This window comes from Taeniopygia guttata, chromosome 30, assembly GCF_048771995.1.
Source record: "Taeniopygia guttata chromosome 30, bTaeGut7.mat, whole genome shotgun sequence".
Taxonomy (NCBI): domain Eukaryota; kingdom Metazoa; phylum Chordata; class Aves; order Passeriformes; family Estrildidae; genus Taeniopygia; species Taeniopygia guttata.
Window position 1 is genome coordinate 2,795,096 of NC_133055.1, and position 20,387 is coordinate 2,815,482.

Genomic DNA, 20,387 nt, shown 5'->3' on the forward strand with positions numbered 1-20,387 from the left:
GGTGACTAGGAGCCACAGGGCTCATGCTGGGAGTGGCCTGGGGGGAACTGGGGGAACTGGCCCAGCTGGGGCTCAGGGTTGTTCTCCCCCAGGGCTGCCCCGGGTCCTGCTGCCATACCTGGCCCCACAGAGCTGAGGGACAGGGACAGGGACAGGGGACAGGGACAGGGGACAGTTGGCATGGACAGAGCACAGCCGAGGGACAGGGGACAGCTGAGGGACAGGGCACAGAGACAGGGACAGGGCACAGCCAGGGAACACGGCCTGGCTGAGGGACACTGAGCCCCAGCACTTTGGGCTGTTGACTCAGGCTCCCAGCACAGGCCCAGGGGCAGAATCCCCTCCAGAAACTGCTGTTTGCTTTCAGCTCTGCTCTGGAACATTCCTCAGGAGCCCCTGCAGTGGCTGCAGCCCAGCCGGGTGCCCGGGGCCACCAAAGCCGCTCCGGCAGTGCCCTCCTGCCCTGGGCAGGGCACGGAACACCCAAGGAAAGGCTCCTGCTGGGCTCAGGGCAGGGACAGGGCACTCCCCTGGTGCTGCCACGGGCACAGCAGAGCCGGCCTGGGCAAAGGATTGGGATCAATGTCCCATGGAATCCCAGCAGGGATTACTTCTCATTGCACTGCTCTCATTGGATTGGTTATCAATTCCAATCATTTCCCCATGGAATTCCCATGGCAGTGGGTTAGGGGGGGTCCATCCATGGAATTCTCACCTGACTGGGATGAGAGTGAGATCTGGCCATGGAAATTCCATGGCAATTCCTGCATTCCCAAGTCCCCCATTCCTGAATCCCCCATTCCCATAGGAATTGCCCTTTCCTTCCTACACCCACCTTTGTGCTCCAGAGCCTCCTGACCATATCTGATGTATTTTGGGGGCCTTTCCACACAGGTGTGTCCCAAGTAATGCTTCATCTGCTCCACCGTGATCCCTCTGGATTCCCAGCACCTCTGGGATATCCAGACGGCACCGTTGGACACTGCAAAGCTCCCGGATCCCAGCTGGAAGGAGATGAAATCCCAGCCCTCGTAGCCATACTGGTGGGATCTGTGGATGCTCCATTGGAAAGGATGTCACAGCTGGAAACCCCCTGCACTGTGTGGAGACCTGGGAACGAGGAGAGAACAGACCCATGGAGTCGTGTCCCAGCCCCAGGGAGCCCCTTGGAGCTCCCTGGATTCCCATCCCAGCCCCACAGATCCCCCCCATCCCCAGAGATCCCATCCCAGCCCCTCAGAGTCCTCCATTCCCACAGATCCCAGCACAGCCCCCGGCTCCTGCCACCACCCCTGCTCTGGTTGTACCGGCCCCGTCTCCAGGTCACTGTGGGCCACGGGCCGGTTCCTGTCCTTGAGCTGGGTCTGGCTATCCCAATGTCCCTGCTCTGGCTATATCAATATCCCAGCTCTGGCTATCCCAACATCCCAGCTCTGGCTGTCCCAATATCCCAGCTCTGGCTGTCCCAATATCCCAGCTCAGCTCCCGCCCCCATCCCCGGTGTCTGTGCCTCCATCTGGCCCCGCTCGCTGCCGCAGCGCTCGCAGGGGGTCCCGTCCACGTCCCCCACAATCAAGGACTGGGGGACCCCCGGGCCGGGCTCTGACAGCGCCACTTCCAGGAACTGTAGGGAGTAGAGAACTTGGGGGGACACAGAGATTTTGGGGAGCTGAGGGGGCTGAGAATTTGGGGATCCAGGGGGGTCCACAGGCCAAGGCAAAGGGGGACATGAAGAGCAGGCAGAGCTGGGAAGGAGGTTCAGGGGCTGAGAGCCAAGGAAAGGGGGTGCAGGGACTGGGAGAGCTGGGATGGGGTGTCCAGGGAATCCTGTGCCCAGGAAAGGGGGTGCCAGGGCTCCTGAACATGAGGAAAGGAGGAGCTGGGAAAGGCAGGAATGGGGGCCCAGGGGTCCCAGGTCAGGGAAAAGGGTGGGGCTGGGGGCTGGGAGAGGCGGGGGCTGGGAACAGGTTGTGTTGGTGCCGGATAAGGGGGTGCAGGAGTGTCTCACTGCCGGGCAAAGGGGTAAAAGGGTGTCTTGGTTCTCAGGAATGGGGGTGCAGGGGGGTCTCAGGGTCACGGAAATGGGGGGGCAAGGATGGAGAGGTAGAAGGGAGTTCCAGGGGTCCTTGAGCCCAGGAAAGGGGAGTCCAGGGTTTCCCAAAAAGGGGTACCAGGGTGGGAACACCCGGGGTGTTTGGGAAGGGGGAGTTCAGAGGGTCTCTGGCTTTGCACAAAGGTGGGGCTGGGGGCTGGGAAAGGCAGCAATGGGGGTCCAAGGTGTTCCAAGGCGTTCCAGGATCAGGCACACGGGAAATCTAGAGGCTGGGAGCAGGGAAAAGGGGAGCATGGGGCCCTGATGTCCGGAAATGGGGGATTCAGGGGGGTCCCTGTGCAGGATAAGGGGAGCAGGGGGTGTCCCGGTGCCGCCAATGGCGATTCAGGGTCCTGGTGCCGGGGTCCCACTCCCCCCTCGCCCGCCAGGAGCGCCCCCAGCCCCAGCGCTGGAGCCACCGCGCTGCTCCTCCTCACTCCCAGTATGATCCCAGTATGATCCCAGTAGGATCAGTCACGCAGGAGCTGCTCCCAGTATGATCCCAGTACAGCCCAGTCACTCCTGGCATCCCCCCACCCCTCTCTGCGTTCCGACCCGTCCCGGCTCCATCCCCGCCCCTCCCGCGGCTGCGGGGAGGAGGAGGAGGAGGGAGGAAGAGGCGGAGCGGCAGCGGGAGCAGCAGGAGGAGCGGGGAGGATGAACCGCGGGGCTCCGGCTCTGTCTGAACTCGCAGCACCCCGGGAGCGTCGCCCCCATCCCGCAGGTGCCCGGGCAGGGGGAGCTGGCCCCAAATATCCCGGGGCTCCCTGGGTTTGGGGTTTTTGGGGGGATGTTTGGAGCTGGCGGGGCTCCAAGGCCGAGCCGCAGCTGCCCTCGGGGGGACATCGGGGGTCCCCGGGAGGTGTTTTTGGGGGGTCCCGGTGCGGGTGGCGGCAGAGCCCCGGCGGGGCCGGGGGGATGCGGGTCCCCCCGCGGTGCGGGTTGGGCTTCCCGGCCGGGCCCTCCGAGCTCTGCCGGGGCCGCGTGGGGACCGCGCGGGAGCGGCGGGAGCGGCGGGGGGACCCCGGATTTGGGGAGCCCCGGGAGAGCCGCGGCTTCCCTGGGCGGGAGCGCAGAGAGAGGAGAGCCCCAGGAGCCCCAGCGGGGACCCCGAGAGGGGGGACCCCTGGCAGTGCCGGCACCCGGCAATGGGGGTGCTGGGGCTGGAGGGGTGGCATGGCCGGGAAAGGGGTTCGGGGGTACCGGGACCGCCAGGGGCTGCTCCCAGCAGGTGCCCAGTTCCTACCCCTGTGTGCTTCCAGTTTCCTGGGCACTCCCAGGATGAGCCCAGTCAGTCCCAGTATCATCCTGGTCACTTCCCCTCACTCCCTGCAGGATCCCTGTTTCTCCCAGTATGAGCCCAGTCATTCTCAGTCATTCCCCATTATGATGCTATTTGCCCTCAGCAAGTCCCAGTTGCTCCCACTTTTCTCCGGTGTGTTCCCACTTCTCCCAGTTGCTCCTAGTATAGTCCCAGTCACTCCCAGTATGATCCCAATATGAGTCCAGTATGATCCCAGTCTGCCCCAGCAGGGCCCCAGTCACTCACACTTGCCCCCAGCATGGTCCCAGTTGCCCCCAGCACATTCCCAGTGGCTCCCAGTGTGGTCCCAGTCACCACCTGCATGTTCTTAGGTACTCCCAGTACATCCCAGTTGCCTGGAACATTCCCAGAGTCTTTGCCAGGCACTCCCAGTTACCTCAGCATGGTTCAGCTGCCCCCAGTTTTATCCCAGTCACTGCCAGTACATCCCAGTTGTCACCTGCATGACTCCTGTCATTCCCAGTTGCTCTCAGGGTGTGTGAATTTGGCTCCCAGCATAAACCTGGCAGCTCCCAGTAACCCCCAGTCAGGGTCCCTTGGCACCCACTGTAATCCCAGTATGATCCCAGTCACTCCCAGTATGATGCCAGTGCCCCCCAGTGTGATCCCAGTTGCTCCCTGTCAATGCCAACATGACCCCAGTAACCACCAGTATGATCCCTATGAATCCCAGTCTCTCCCAGTATATCCCAGTCACTCCCAGCATGCTCCCAGTCCCTCCCACTTCCTCCCAGTTACTTTCAGCATGATTCCAGTTGTTCACAGCCACTCCCAGTCAATCCCAGTATGATTCCTGTCACCCTCCATGGACCTGGCTCCTCCCAGTCTCACCCAGCATGGACCCGGCTGCTCCCACTGTGATCCCAGTATGATCCCAGTTGCTGCCAGAATAGTTGCAGTTGTTCCCAGTTCCTCCCTGTATGATCCCAGGTGTCCCTAGAATAGTCCCAGTCCCACTCAGCATGGTCCCACTCACTCTCAGCTGTCCCCAGCATGGTCCCAGCTGTTCCCAGTGTGGTTCCAGTCCCCCCAGTATGGTCACAGACACTCCCAGTATATTCCAGTTGGCCCAGTAATGTTCTGGTGACCTCAGAATGATCGCAGTCTTTCCCAGTTACTCCCAGTTGCCTCCAGCATGATCCCAGTTTCTGGCAGTTGTCCAAAGTGTGGTCCCAGTCGCTCCCAGTATGAACCCAATTTCCCCATTTGTGGTCTCAGTCCCCTCAGCACGGTTCCAGTACCTTCCAGTTGGTCCCAGTTGCTTCCAATGTGTCCAGATTTTCCTCCCAACATGGGCCCAGTAGCTCCCAGTGACCCCCAGCCAGGATCCATTCACACCTGCTGGAATCCCAGTGGCTCCCAGGATGATCCCAGCTGCACCCAGTCCCCCCCAGTATGGTTCCAGTCACTCCCAGTATGATTCCAGCCCTGCCCAGAATGACTCCCTGTCACTCCCAGTGTGGGCCCAGTTGCTCCCAGTCACCTCCAGCATGGTTCCAGTCCCAGCCAGCACACTTCCAGTCATTCCCAGTATGATGCCAGCCAGTTCCAGTAGGATCCCAGTATGAATCCAGCATGGGCAGAGCTGCTCCCATTATCATCCACTGTGGTTCCAGTTGTTCCCATTTACCCCCACTGTGGTTTCAGTCTCTCCCAGTGTATCCCAGTTGCCCCCAGTTGTCCCTTGTATCAACCCCATCACTCCCCATATGATCCCAGTTGCTCCCAGCATGGTCCCAGTCATGCCCAGTTGTCCCCGGTGTAGACCCACTCACTTCCACTCGCTCTCAGTTCTCCCCAGCATGGTCCCCGTTGTTCCCAGTTTGTTCCCAGTCACCCCAGTAAGGTTACAGACATCCCCAGTAAATCCCAGTTGCCTTCAGCATCTCTGTGGTCATTCCCAGACACTCCCAGTGATCCCAGGAAGGTGCTTGTTATCCCAGTATGATCTCAGTCATGCCCAGTATGTCCCAGTTGTCTCCAGCCTGCATCCAGTCATTCCCAATTCCTCCAGTTTGCTTGCAGCATGATCCCAGTTTTTCTCAGTTGCTCCCAGTAGCCCAAAGTGGGATCCCAGTTGCTTCCTTTCATCACCAGTATGAGCCCAGTAACCTCCAGTATGATCCTTGTCACATGCCAGCACTCCCAGTATGGTCCCAATATAATCCCAGTAACTTCCAATCACTCGCAGTATGGTCCCAGTTGCCTCCAGCTACCTCAGCCCAGTCAATCCCAGTATGATGCATTTGCTCCCAGAGTGCTCCAAGTTGCTCCCAGTCACCCCCAGTACAGGGATGCTGTGCATGGTGTGTTCCCAGTCACTCTCAGACACTGCCAGTATTAGTCCAGTCCCTCCCAGTATGATCCAGAGATGACACTAGTGTGCTCCCAGTCAGTGCCAATATGAACCAGTTGTGCTCCACATGATTCCAGTTGCCCCTTTCACCCTCACTGTCCCTCCCAGTCTCTCACAGTGTCTCCCCATTCCTTCCAGCACATTCCCACTCACTCCCAGTTCCTTCCAGCGCGATCCCATTTGCTCACAACCGCTCCCAGTCAGCCTCAGTGTCGTGGCACTCACTGCCAGTATGATCCCAGTCACCTCCAGCATGATCCCAGTATAAGCCCAGTCGTTTCCAGTCATCCCCAGCAGGCACCCAGTGACTCCCAGTTCCTCCCAGTTGCTCCTAGCATGATCCCAGTTGCTCACAGCTGCTGCCAGTCACCCTCATCATGCTCCCAGTCACTCCCAGTATATCCCATTTGCCCCCAGCATGGTCTCAGTTGGCCCCCGTAGGCTCCTACTCTGTGTCAGTATGATCCCAGTACGATCCCAGTCTCCCTCGGGGTGACTGCAGTCTGCCCTGGCATGGGCCCAGCTGCTCCCAGTATGATTCCAGTACAATCCCAGTACAAACCAGTCCTTCCCAATGCTGCCACTCCTGGCATCCCCGAGCCCTCTGTGCGTTCCCCCCTCCTGATCTCCTGAGAGGAGCCCCAAGGGCCGGCAGTGCCCAGGCAGGGTCCCCAGGCAGCCCCAGTTTGGATGTGCAGCCCCCAGTTTGCCCAGTTTGCCTCTCCTTTGGCCCGGGCCGGGTTCCCCCCTGGAACAGCGGCTGGGAGCAGCCGAGAGCCCCGCGCTGCCCATCCCGACCTGTCCCGGCTCCATCCCCGCTCCTGCCGCGGGCTGCCGGGGCTGCGGGAACGGGAACCGAGGGTGTCGCTGCTGCTGGGGGAGGAGGAGGAGGGAGGGAAGGGCAGGGATGAAGGAGGAGCGGGAGGTGGGGATGGGGAGGAGGAGGAGGAGGGGGGATGGAAGGGGAGGGATGGAAGAGGAGAAGGAGGTGGGGATAGAGAGGGGCAGGAGGAGGACGAGGAAGAGGAGGGGGGATGGAAGGGAAGGGATAAAGGAGGACAGGCAGGAGGGGACGGGACACAGGAGGAGGAGGAGGAGGGATGGAAGATGAGGGATGAAGGAGCAGAAGGCGGTGGGGTTAGAGAGCAGGAGGAGGGGGAAGGAAAAGGGCAGGGAGAGAAGGGCAGGGATGGAGGAGCAGCGGGAGGTGGGCTTAGGGAGGAGGAGGAGGAGGGGGGATGGAAGAGGAGGGGCGTCAGGAAGAGGAAGAGGAGGTTGAAAGGCGTATGGAGCAGAGCAGAGAGAAGCGCGCGGTCAGCCCTGCCTGAATTCGCAGCCCCCACCTGTGGGATCATCGCCCCCCATCCCGCAGGTGAGCGGGGAGGGAGAGCTCGGGCCAGGTCTCCTGGGGGGTGCCTGGGTTGGGTTTTTTGGGGGAATGTTTGGAGAAGGAAGAACTGCGAAGCGGAGTGGAAAAGGCCCCTTGGGGGGACTCCTTGGAGCCCCGGCAGCCCAGAGCAGGGAAGAAGGGGAGAAGGGAGCCCGGGAGCCCAAACAGCCCCGGCACCCCTGAATGGGGAGAGCCAAGAGGGGGGAGCTTTTGGGATTGCTGGGACTCGCGGCAGCCTGGGGAGGGCGGGCAGCGAGGAGAAGGGGGACCCCCAATGCAAGCGTGACCCCAGCAGCTGGGACAGGGGGGAGCCCCGAACAGCAAAGGGGAGGGAGCAGGGACGGGGAACTCCTGGGAGGCTTTTTCAGGGCTGGATTTCGGTGTTTGGGAGGTTTTTATGGAGCCCAGGAGGGCAGGGACTTGTAGAGATGGACTGGGACAGAGGGAGCTTCCAACTCAACGTGCTCATCCCTTGTTTTCCCCAAACCAGGATTTCCCATTCCCAGCCCCTGGGAGGCTGTGAGGAAGAGGAAGAACTTCTCCTTGTCCTTCCTCCCCCAGGGCAGGAGCTGAGGATGGAGAGCAGGGAGGACAAATCCCCGCGGCAGAACCTGGTGGAAGAGGCCGTTTTGAGCGGCTCCATGGCGCAGGAACCCGACGGGGAGGAAAAGCCCCGGAGATCCCGCACGAGGAGGGGCTGCAAAGGCAGATCGCGGGCATCTGAGGGGGAAAGACCCACCCTGGGCCGGGGAGGCAGCCGGAGATGGAGCCAGAGCTCGGAGCTGGGGGTCCCTGAGCAGCTCCATGATGGGGAGAAGCCCCACAAGTGCTCGGAGTGTGGGAAGAGCTTCAGGAGGAGGCCTGAGCTGATCGTGCACCAGAGGATCCACACTGGGGAGAGGCCCTACGAGTGTGGGGAGTGTGGGAAGAGCTTCAGCCACAGCTCCAGCCTGATCAAGCACCAGCTGATCCACACTGGGGAACGGCCCTACGAGTGTTCCAAGTGTGGGAAGGGGTTTACGAGGAGATGCCATCTCTTCCTGCACTATCAGAGTCACAGAGAGGAGAGGCCCTTCTGCTGCCCCCACTGCGGGAAGGGATTCAAGCAAAACTCCCACCTCACCAGGCACCGGCGCATCCACACTGGGGAGAGGCCCTACAAGTGTGGGAAGTGTGGGAAGAGCTTCAGCCAGAGCTCCAACCTGATTGTGCACCAGAGGACCCATACTGGGGTAAGGCCCTACGAGTGTTCCAAGTGTGGGAAGAGGTTTCAGACCAGCTCCTGTCTCCTCCGGCACTATCCGGTTCACACAGAGGAGAGGCCCTTCTGCTGCCCCAACTGCGGGAAGGGATTCAGGGAAAACTCAAAACTCATCAGACATCGGCGCATCCACACCGGGGAGAGGCCCTACGAGTGTGGGGAGTGTGGGAAGAGCTTCAGCCGGAGCTCCAGCCTGATCACGCACCAGAGGATCCACACTGGGGAGAGGCCCTACGAGTGTTCCAAGTGTGGGAAGAGTTTTCGGAACAGCTCCTGTCTCCTCCAGCACTATCGGGTTCACAGGGAGGAGAGGCCCTTCTGCTGCCCCGACTGCGGGAAGGGATTCAGGTACAACTCCACCCTCATCCAGCATCGCCGCATCCACACTGGGGAGAGGCCCTACGAGTGTCCCCGGTGTGGGAAGAGATTCTCACAGAGCTCTAACTTGACCAAACACCAACGGAGGCACCAGTAAGGGAAACCCTGTGAGTGCCCCGAGTGCGAGAAGAGCTAAACTCCATCCCCCACTGGAGGACCCACATTGGGCACAGCCCTGGTGCCCCACATTCCCTGTCATCCATGTTGGGAACACACCTGGCTGCTTCTCCTTTTGTGTTGACCTTCATTTTTTTCTCTTCTCAATCGCTCTGCACTCCAAAAGCCAAGAGGGATCGATCTTTCACCTCAAAACCACTCACATCCCACTTAAAACAACTGAATTTTAACCCACAGAGCCTTAATCCCACCTCATATTGCTTGTTCCCACCTCAAAAAAAACCCAGTCCCACACCAAACTCACTCGAATCCACAGCTGCCAGGTTGAGATGGGTTTGGGAGGAGATTGGAAGAAGTGGGATCCCAATTTGGAGCGGTGAGATGGAGATTGTGTGGGGCTGGGTGGCCGGGATGTATTTGATAGCAAATAAAACTTTCAGACTTAGTGATTTCTTTGCCATTCATTTCCAGTCCGTGGCAGTTCTGTTTGCAGAGCGCCGCCTCACAGAGCGTCCCCTCACAGTTCCGCCCTTGGCCTGAGCCGCCCCTCTCCCCTCACGGTCCCGCCCTTTCCTCGCCCCTTTCCCCTCACGGTTTTCCCTTTCCTCGCCCCTTTCCCCTCACGGTTCGCCCTTTGGGAGCAGGGATTGTGTGGGGCACTATGGTGTCTGTGCAAAGCCAGTACAGTCCCATTCGATCCCAGTACGATTCCAGTATGATCCCAGTATGATACCAGTACAGTCCCAGTCACTCCCAGTAGGATCCCAGTAGGATTCCGGTAGAGCCCAGTCCCTCCCAGCGCTGCCGGGGAAGAGGAGGAGGAGGAGGAGGAGGGGGGATGGAAGGGGAGGGATGGAAGAGGAGAAGGAGGTGGGGACGGGACACAGGAGGAGGAGGAGGAGCGATGGAAGATGAGGGATGAGGGAGCAGAAGGCGGTGGGGTTAGAGAGCAGCTCTCCAGCACTGGGGATGGCTGCTGCAGATCACAACATGCAGGATCTTGGTGCTCCTCAGTGTTTCCTAGATCCCAGTCCGGAGCAGGTTGGATGGTATTCAGGAAGAGGAAAGGAAAAAAAACAGTCCAGGAAAAAATTGGACTGCTTAGGTAACCTAACTAGGAAGCAAAGGCAAAAGCAGAAGCAAGCAAAGCAAGCCAGGGCAGCGGGCAGCGGACACACGGACACGGGGACACACGGACACAGGGACACGGGGACACACAGATACGGGGACACACGGACACGGGACACACGGACACGGGGACACACGGACACGGGGACACAGGGACACGGGGACACACGGGACACATGGACACGGGACACGGGGACACACGGACACGGGGACACAGGGACACGGGGACACACGGACACGGGACACACGGACACGGGGACACACGGACACGGAGCTGCCAGCTCTCCTGCCTCCCGCTGCAGTTGCCCAAGTGCTTTGGCACAGGCCTTTGCTGCCACAAGCCCTGTCCCAGGCAGGAAGCGCCATCCGTGTCCTCCTGCCCGTGCGTTGCTGGCTGGATTGCTGAAGGCTCCCAGGTGCCTCTGGACCTCCTGTGGGGCCGTTCCCAGCCGTTCCCAACCGTTTCCAGATGTTCTCCAGATGTTCTCCAGATGTTCCCCGCCACACCGCCGTAAAGCAAACCGCGCCTGCCTCTTCGCAACACCCTCACCTCGCCACACCGCCGTAAAGCGAGCAGCGCGGCGCGACAACATGGCGCCGCGCCGTTTGCCTCGGTGTATCCCGGCATGCCCCGCGCCCGCCACAGCCGCCGCCATTCCCGGCAGCCCCCGCGCCGCCCTCCGCAGCCGCCGCCGCCGCCGCCGCTGCTCCGGTGGGTGCCGGGATCGGGGAAAGGGGGAGCGGATCCCGCCGGGATCACCGGGATCAGCGCCGGGATCCGCCCCGAGCTCCGCTGCCGCCCGCAGGTCCCGCAGCGCGCCGCGCCCAGCTGAGGAAATGGTGAGGGAACGGCTCCTTCCCACCCCCCCTCCACCCCCCCGCGGGTGGGAATTGAACCGGCTTGGAGTGATCCCCGCCCCCCCCCCCGCGGGTGGGAATGGAACCGGCCCGGAGCGAGCCCCGCCCCACCCCCCCCCCCCCGGAGCTCCCAGTTCCTCCCAGTTCAAACCAGTAACGCCCCAGTATGGCCCCAGTTCATCCCAGTGAGCCCAAATCCCCTCCCAGTCCATCCCAGTAACGTTCCAGTAACTCCCAGTTCATCCCAGTAACCTCCCGGTTCCCTCCCAGTAACTCCCAGCTTGCTCAGTTCCCATTCCCAGTCCCTCCCAGTACGATTCCAGTCCCTCCCAGTTTGCCCAGTTTGGCTTTCCAGTCTCTCCCAGTTTGCTCAGTTTGGCTTCCTAGTCCCTCCCAGTTCATCCCAGTATGGCCCCAGTCCATCCCAGTAACTCCCAGTTCATCCCAGTCCATCCCAATCCCCTCCCAGTAACCCCAAACCCCAAACCAGTAACTCCCAGTTCATCCTAGTCCATCCTAATCCCCTCCCAGTAACCCTAAACCCCAAACCAGTTCCTCCCAGTTCCTCCCAGTAACCCCAAACCCCATTCCCAGTTCATCCCAGTCCCTCCCAGTCCCTCCTAGTTCATCCCAGTGCAAACCAGTAATGTCCCAGTCCATCCCAGTACCTCCCAATCCCCTCCCAGTAACCCCAAACCCCAAACCAGTAACCTCCCAGTCCATCCCAGTTCATCCCAGTACTAACCAGTTCCATCCCAGTCCCTCCCAGTATGATCCCAGTATGGTGTCAGCACAAAAGCAGCCCAGTCCCAGTCCCTCCCAGTATGATCCCAGTATGGTGTCAGGACAAAGCCAGCACAGTCCCAGTCCCTCCCAGGAGGGTCCCAGCAGAGCCCAGTCCCTCCCAGTGCTGCCACTCCTGGCATCCCCCAGCCCTCTGTGCGTTCCCCCCTCCCGGATGTCCCAGAGGAGCCCCAAGGGCCGGCAGTGCCCAGGCAGGGTCCCCAGGCAGCCCCAGTTTGGATGTGCAGCCCCAGTTTCCCCAGTTTGCCTCTCCTTTGGCCCGGGCCGGGTTCCCCCCTGGAACAGCGGCTGGGAGCAGCCGAGAGCCCCGCGCTGCCTGTCCCGACCTGTCCCGGCTCCATCCCCGCTCCTGCCGCGGGCTCCCGGGGCTGCGGGAACGGGAACCGAGGGTGTCGCTGCTGCTGGGGGAGGAGGAGGAGGGAGGGAAGGGCAGGGATGAAGGAGGAGCGGGAGGTGGGGATGGGGAGGAGGAGGAGGAGGGGGTATGGAAGGGGAGGGATGGAAGAGGAGAAGGAGGTGGGGATAGCGAGGGGCAGGAGGAGGAGGAGGAGGGGGGATGGAAGGGAAGGGATAAAGGAGGACAGGCAGGAGGGGACGGGACACAGGAGGAGGAGGAGGAGGGATGGAAGATGAGGGATGAGGGAGCAGAAGGCGGTGGAGTTAGAGAGCAGGAGGAGGGGGAAGGAAAAGGGCAGGGAGAGAAGGGCAGGGATGAAGGAGGAGCGGGAGGTGGGCTTAGGGAGGAGGAGGAGGAGAAGGAGGGGGATGGAAGAGGAGGGGCGTCAGGAAGAGGAAGAGGAGGTTGAAAGGCGTATGGAGCAGAGCAGAGAGAAGCGCGCGGTCAGCCCTGCCTGAATTCGCAGTCCCCACCTGTGGGATCATCGCCCCCCATCCCGCAGGTGAGCGGGGAGGGGGAGCTTGGGCCAGGTCTCCTGGGGGGTGCCTGGGTTGGGTTTTGTGGGGGGATGTTTGGAGAAGGAAGAACTGCGAAGCTGAGCGGAAAAGGCCCCTTGGGGGGACTCCTTGGAGCCCCGGCAGCCCAGAGCAGGGAAGAAGGGGAGAAGGGAGCCCGGGAGCCCAAACAGCCCCGGGGCACCCCTCAATGGGGAGAGCCAAGAGGGGGGAGCTTTTGGGATTGCTGGGACTCCCGGCAGCCTGGGGAGGGCGGGCAGCGAGGAGAAGGGGGACCCCCAATCCAAGCGTGACCCCAGCAGCTGGGACAGGGGAAAGCCACGAACAGCAAAGGGGAGGCAGCAGGGACGACGAACTCCTGGGAGGCTTTTTCAGGGCTGGATCTCGGTGTTTGGGAGGTTTTTATGGAGCCCAGGTGGCCAGGGACTTGTAGAGATGGACTGGGACAGAGGGAGCTTCCAACTCAACGTGCTCATCCCTTGTTTTCCCCAAACCAGGATTTCCCATTCCCAGCCCCTGGGAGGCTGCGAGGAAGAGGAAGAACCTCTCCTTGTCCTTCCTCCCCCAGTGCAGGAGCTGAGGATGGAGAGCAGGGAGGACAAATCCCCACGGCAGAACCTGGTGGAAGAGGCCGTTTTGAGCGGCTCCACAGCACAGGAACCCGACGGGGAGGAAAAGCCCCGGAGATCCCGCACGAGGAGGGGCTGCAAAGGCAGATCGCGGGGATCTGAGGGGGAAAGACCCACCCTGGGCCGGGGAGGCGGCCGGAGATGGAGCCAGAGCTCGGAGCTGTGGGTCCCTGAGCAGCTCCATGATGGGGAGAAGCCCCACAAGTGCTCGGAGTGTGGGAAGAGCTTCAGGTGGAGATCCGAGCTGATCATGCACCAGAGGATCCACACTGGGGAGAGGCCCTACGAGTGTGGGGAGTGTGGGAAGGGGTTTCAGACCAGCTCCTGTCTCCTCCGGCACTATCCGGTTCATACGGAGGAGAGGCCCTTCTGCTGCCCCGACTGCGGGAAGGGATTCAGGGACAACTCCACCCTCATCCAGCATCGCCGCATCCACACTGGGGAGAGGCCCTACGAGTGTGGGGAGTGTGGGAAGAGCTTCAACCGGAGCTCCAGCCTGATCACGCACCAGAGGATCCACACTGGGGAGAGGCCATACGAGTGTTCTGAGTGTGGGAAGAGGTTTCAGACCAGCTCCTGTCTCCTCCGGCACTATCGAGTTCACACAGAGGAGAGGCCCTTCCGCTGCCCCGACTGCGGGAAGGGATTCAGGGAAAACTCAAAACTCATCCAGCATCGCCGCATCCACACCGGGGAGAGGCCCTACAAGTGTGGGGAGTGTGGGAAGAACTTCAGCCACAGCTCCAGCCTGATCAAGCACCAGAGGACCCACACTGGGGAAAGGCCCTACGAGTGTTCCAAGTGTGGGAAGGGGTTTCAGACCAGCTCCTGTCTCCTCCGGCACTATCCGGTTCACACGGAGGAGAGGCCCTTCTGCTGCCCCAACTGCGGGAAGGGATTCAGGCAGAACTCCACCCTCATCCGTCATCGCCGCATCCACACTGGGGAGAGGCCCTACGAGTGTGGGGAGTGTGGGAAGAGATTCTCAAGGAACTCTAACTTGACCAAACACCAACGGAGGCATCGGTAAGGGAAGCCCTGCAAATGCCCTGAGTGCGAGAAGAGCTAAACTCCATCCCCCACTGGAGGACCCACACTGGGCACAGCCCTGGTGACCCACATTCCCTGTGATCCATGTTGGGAACACACCTGGCTGCTTCTCCTTTTGTGTTGACCTGCATGTTTTTCTCTTCTCAATCTCTCTGCTCTCCAAAAGCCAAGAGGGATCGATCTTTCACCTCAAAACCACTCACATCCCAATGACAACAAATGAATTTTAACCCACAGAGCCTTAATCCCACCTCAAATTGCTTGTGTCCACCACAAAAAAAAAACTTAATCCCACACCAAACACTCTTGATTCCACAGCTGCCAGGCTGAGATGCGGTTGGGAGGAGATTGGGAGAAGTGGGATCCCAGTTTGGAGCGGTGAGATGGGGATTGTGTGGGGCTGGGTGGCTGGGATGTATTTGATAGCAAATAAAACTTCCAGACTTACTGATTTCTTTGCCGTTCATTTTCAGTCCATGGCAGTTCTGTTTGCAGAGCGCCGCCTCACAGAGCGTCCCCTCACAGTTCCGCCCTTGGCCTGAGCTGCCCCTTTCCCCTCACGGTCCTGCCCTTTCCTCGCCCCTTTCCCCTCACGGTTCGGCCTTCGGGAGCGGGGCAGGAGGAGGAGGAGGAGGCAGAGGCGCAGCGGCAGCAGGAGCAGCCGGAGAAGAGCAGAGACGGAATCGCGGGGCCCTGGCACTGCCTGAAGTCGCCGCAGCTGCGGGACTATCGCACCAACACCAGATGACAACGGAACTCTTTCACCACCCTGAAGAGATGAACAATGAACAAATCCAGAAAGTCTTTCCTGGGAGTGGTCGCCCGGGTCTGGGCACTGGGGATTGCTCTCCAGCACTGGGGATGGCTGCTGCAGATCACAACATGCAGGATCTTGGTGCTCCTCAGTGTTTCCTCGATCCCAGTCCGGAGCAGGTTGGATGGTATTCAGGAAGAGGAAAGGAAAAAAAACAGTCCAGGGAAAAAATTGGACTGCTTAGGTAACCTAACTAGGAAGCAAAGGCAAAAGCAGCAGCAAGCCAAGCAAGCCAGGGCAGTGGGCAGCTGACACATGGACACGGGGACACACGGACACGGGGACACACGGACACAGGGACACATGGACACGGGGACACACGGACACGGGGACACACGGACACGGGGACACACGGACACAGGGACACACAGACACGGGACACACGGACACGGAGCTGCCAGCTCTCCTGCCTCCCGCTGCAGCTGCCCGAGTGCTTTGGCACAGGCCTTTGCTGCCACAAGCCCTGTCCCAGGCAGGAAGCGCCATCCGTGTCCTCCTGCCTGTGCGTTGCTGGCTGGATTGCTGAAGGCTCCCAGGTGCCTCTGGATAGAGCTCCTCTGGAGCTCCTGTGGGGCCGTTCCCAGCCGTTCCCAACCGTTTCCAGATGTTCTCAGAGGTTCTCCAGATGTTCCCCGCCACACCGCCGTAAAGCAAACGGCGCCTGCCGCTTCGCGACACCCTCACCTCGCCACACTGCCGTAAAGCGAGCCGCGCGGCGCGACAACATGGCGCCGCGCCGTTTGCCTCGGTGTATCCCGGCATGCCCCGCGCCCGCCACAGCCGCCGCCATTCCCGGCAGCCCCCGCGCCGCCCTCCGCAGCCGCCGCCGCCCCGCCGCCGCTTTGGTGGGTGCCGGGATCGGGGAAAGGGGGAGTGGATCCCGCCGGGATCACCGGGATCAGCACCGGGATCCGCCCCGAGCTCCGCTGCCGCCCGCAGGTCCCGCAGCGTGCCGCGCCCAGCTGAGGAAATGGTGAGGAAACGGCTCCTTCCCCCCCACCCACCCCCCCGCGGGTGGGAATGGAACTGGCCCGGAGGGAGCCCCGCCCCCCCCCCGCGGGTGGGAATGGAACCGGCCCGGAGCGAGCCCCGCCCCCCCCCCAGAGCTCCCAGTTCCTCCCAGTTCAAACCAGTAACGCCCCAGTATGGCCCCAGTTCATCCCAGTGAGCCCAAATCCCCTCCCAGTCCATCCCAGTAGCGTTCCAGTAACTCCCAGTTCATCCCAGTAACCTCCCGGTTCCCTCCCAGTAACTCCCAGCTTGCTCAGTTCCCATTCCCAGTCCCTCCCAGTACAATCCCAGTCCCTCCCAGTTTGGCTTCCCAGTCTCTCCCAGTTTCCCCAGTTTGGCTTCCCAGTCCCTCCCAGTTCATCCCAGTATGGCCCCAGTCCGTCCCAGTAACTCCCAGTTCATCCCAGTCCATCCCAATCCCCTCCCAGTAACCCCAAACCCCAAACCAGTAACTCCCAGTTCATCCCAGTCCATCCCAATCCCCTCCCAGTAACCCCAAACCCCAAACCAGTAACTCCCAGTTCATCCCAGTCCATCCCAATCCCCTCCCACTAACCCTAAACCCCAAACCAGTAACTCCCAGTTCATCCCAGTAACCCCAAATCCCATTCCCAGTTCATCCCAGTCCCTCCCAGTCCCTCCCAGTTCATCCCAGTGCAAACCAGTAATGTCCCAGTCCATCCCAGTACCTCCCAATCCCCTCCCAGTAACCCCAAACCCCAAACCAGTAACCTCCCAGTCCATCCCAGTTCATCCCAGTACTAACCAGTTCCATCCAAGTCCCTCCCAGTATGATCCCAGTATGGTGTCAGGACAAAGCCAGAACAGTCCCAGTCCGTCCCAGTAGGGTCCCAGCAGAGCCCAGTCCCTCCCAGTGTAGCCACTCCTGGCATCCTCCAGCCCTCTCTGCGTTCCCCCCTCCTGATCTCCTGAGAAGAGCCCCAAGGGCCGGCAGTGCCCAGGCAGGGTCCCCAGGCAGCCCCAGTTTGGATGTGCAGCCCCCAGTTTCCCCAGTTTGCCTCTCCTTTGGCCCGGGCCGGGTTCCCCCCTGGAACAGCGGCTGGGAGCAGCCGAGAGCCCCGCGCTGCCCATCCCGACCTGTCCCGGCTCCATCCCCGCTCCTGCCGCGGGCTGCCGGGGCTGCGGGAACGGGAACCGAGGGTGTCGCTGCTGCTGGGGGAAGAGGAGGAGGGAGGGAAGGGCAGGGATGAAGGAGGAGCGGGAGGTGGGGATGGGGAGGAGGAGAAGGAGGGGGTATGGAAGGGGAGGGATGGAAGAGGAGAAGGAGGTGGGGATAGCGAGGGGCAGGAGGAGGAGGAGGAGGGGGGATGGAAGAGGAGGGGCGTCAGGAAGAGGAGGTTGAAAGGCGGATGGAGCAGAGCAGAGAGAAGCGTGCGGTCAGCCCTGCCTGAATTCGCAGCCCCCACCTGTGGGATCATCGCCCCCCATCCTGCAGGTGAGCGGGGAGGGGGAGCTCAGGCCAGGTCTCCTGGGGGGTGCCTAGGTTGGGTTTTTTGGGGAGATGTTTGGAGAAGGAAGAACTGCGAAGCGGAGCGGAAAAGGCCCCTTGGGGGGACTCCTTGGAGCCCCGGCAGCCCAGAGCAGGGAAGAAGGGGAGAAGAGAGCCCGGGAGCCCAAACAGCTCCGGCACCCCTGAATGGGGAGAGCCAAGAGGGGGGAGCTTTTGGGATTGCTGGGACTCCCGGCAGCCTGGGGAGGGCGGGCAGCGAGGAGAAGGGGGACCCCCAATCCAAGCGTGCCCCCAGCAGCTTGGACAAGAGGGAGCCCCGAACAGCAAAGGGGAGGGAGCAGGGACGGGGAACTCCTGGGAGGCTTTTTCAGGGCTGGATCTCGGTGTTTGGGAGGTTTTTATGGAGCCCAGGTGGCCGGGGACTTGTAGAGATGGGCTGGGACAGAGGGAGCTTCCAACTCCACGTGCTCATCCCTTGTTTTCCCCAAACCAGGATTTCCCATTCCCAGCCCCTGGGAGGCTGCGAGGAAGAGGAAGAGCCTCTCCTTGTCCTTCCTCCCGCAGAGCAGGAGCTGAGGATGGAGAGCAGGGAGGACAAATCCCTGCGGCAGAAAATGGTGGAAGAGGCTGTTTTGAGCGGCTCCACAGCACAGGAACCCGACGGGGAGAAAAAGCCCCGGAGATCCCACACGAGGAGGGGCTGCAAAGGCAGATCGCGGGGATCTGAGGGGGAAAGACCCACCCTGGGCCGGGGAGGCGGCCGGAGATGGAGCCAGAGCTCGGAGCTGGGGGAACCTGAGCAGCTCCATGATGGGGAGAAGTCCCACAAGTGCTCGGAGTGTGGGAAGGGCTTCAGGTGGAGCTTCAGCCTGATCGTGCACCAGAGGATCCACACTGGGGAGAAACCCTACGAGTGTCGGGAGTGTAGGAAGGGCTTCAGCCAGAGCTCTGACCTGATCAGGCACCAGAGGACCCACACTGGGGAGAGGCCCTACAAGTGTTCTGAGTGTGGGAAGGGGTTTCAGACCAGCTCCTGTCTCCTCCGGCACTATCTGGTTCATACGGAGGAGAGGCCCTTCTGCTGCCCCGACTGCGGGAAGGGATTCAGGCAGAACTCAAAACTCATCCAGCATCGCCGCATCCACACCGGGGAGAGGCCCTACAAGTGTGGGGAGTGTGGGAAGAGCTTCAGCCACAGCTCCAGCTTGATCCTGCACCAGAGGACCCACACTGGGGAGAGGCCCTACGAGTGTTCCAAGTGTGGGAAGAGGTTTCAGACCAGCTCCCATCTCCTCCGGCACTATCAGAGCCACACAGAGGAGAGACCCTTCCACTGCCCCGACTGCGGGAAGGGATTCAGGCAGAACTCCCACCTCCTCAGGCACCAGCGCATCCACACTGGGGAGAGGCCCTACGAGTGTGGGGAGTGTGGGAAGAGATTCTCAAGGAACTCTCACTTGACCAAACACCAACGGAGGCACCGGTAAGGGAAGCCTTGCGAGTGCCCCGAGTGCGAGAAGAGCTAAACTCCATCCCCCACTGGAGAACCCACATTGGGCACAGCCCTGGTGACCCACATTCCCTGTGATCCATGTTGGGAACACACCTGGCTGCTTCTCCTTTTGTGTTGACCTTCATTTTTTTCTCTTCTCAATCGCTCTGCACTCCAAAAGCCAAGAGGGATCAATCTTTCACCTCAAAACCACTCACATCCCACTGAAAACAACTGAATTTTAACCCACAGAGCCTTAATCCCACCACAAATTGCTTGTGTCCACCTCAAAAAAAAAACAATCCCACACCAAACTCACTCAAATCCACAGCTGCCAGGGTGAGATGGGTTTGGGAGGAGACTGGGAGAAGTGGGATCCCAATTTGGAGCGGTGGGATGGGGATTGTGTGGGGCTGGGTGGCTGGGATGTATTTGATAACAAATAAAACTTTCAGACTTAGTGATTTCTTTGCTGTTTATCTCCAGTCCGTGGCAGTTCTGTTTTTCAGGGCACCACCTTCTCAGCTGATTGTGTTTGTGTCCTCCTTTCCCTCCCACCTCTCTTTACCTGCTCTGTTTCTCTCTCCGTGTCTCCCTTGACCCAGGGGACCTCCAAAGACCCTCCCCCAATTTAATTTCCTCAGGGACCACCCAAGATCCTTCCCTGATTTAATTGTATCCTCCTCTAATTTAATTGCCCCCTCTGCCCCCAATGACCCACCCCTGATTTTTTAATTATTTTATTTCCCAATCATTATTTCTTAGTTCAGGAGCTGAAGTTATGGAGGCCAGCAGTGAAATGTCTCTGTAGGATTTTGCTCCACTTGGCTTTCAGCCCCTTCTCAAGAGCTTTGCCTTTGAGGGCAAAGGGAATGTCTTTTCCTGGCTGGGAGCTGAAATTCCAGACCTCTGGAATGTGTGCAGGGCCATATAGACTGGGATCAACCAGAGATTGGGATCAAATATGCACCGAGATCCTGTGGTCTAGGATCAACTAAGGACTGGGATAAATTAGGGACTGGGGCCCTACAGACTGGAATGAACTGAACTGGGATCAAATACGGACAAAGATCAAATATGGACTGGGATCCTATGGACTGGTATCAACAAGGGACTTGGATAAAATAGGGACTGGGATCCTACAGACTGGGATCAAATTGGGACTGAGATCATATGGACTTGGATCAACTAGAGACCTGGATCAACTATGGACTGTGTTCAAATAGAGACTGGGATCAGATGTGGATTGGGATCCTATGGACTGGGATCAAATATAGACTGGGATAAAATTGGGACTGGG

General features: G+C 60.4%; 2 protein-coding genes across 2 annotated transcripts in view; one reads left to right on the forward strand and one right to left on the reverse strand.

Moving 5' to 3' along the window:
• LOC140680256 (uncharacterized) overlaps nt 1–20,387 on the reverse strand; it is a 1,118,524-nt gene that overhangs the window by 684,564 nt on the left and 413,573 nt on the right. The gene's annotated exons all lie outside the window — the stretch shown is intronic.
• LOC140680875 (uncharacterized) overlaps nt 1–20,387 on the forward strand; it is a 490,116-nt gene that overhangs the window by 108,098 nt on the left and 361,631 nt on the right. Inside the window, exons 2-4 of the mRNA XM_072919759.1 lie at nt 7,724–8,735; nt 13,529–14,037; nt 18,421–18,760. Of these exons, the coding sequence (XP_072775860.1) occupies nt 7,738–8,735; nt 13,529–14,037; nt 18,421–18,760 (1,847 nt within the window). The 5' untranslated portion in view covers nt 7,724–7,737. The remainder of the gene's footprint in view (nt 1–7,723; nt 8,736–13,528; nt 14,038–18,420; nt 18,761–20,387) is intronic.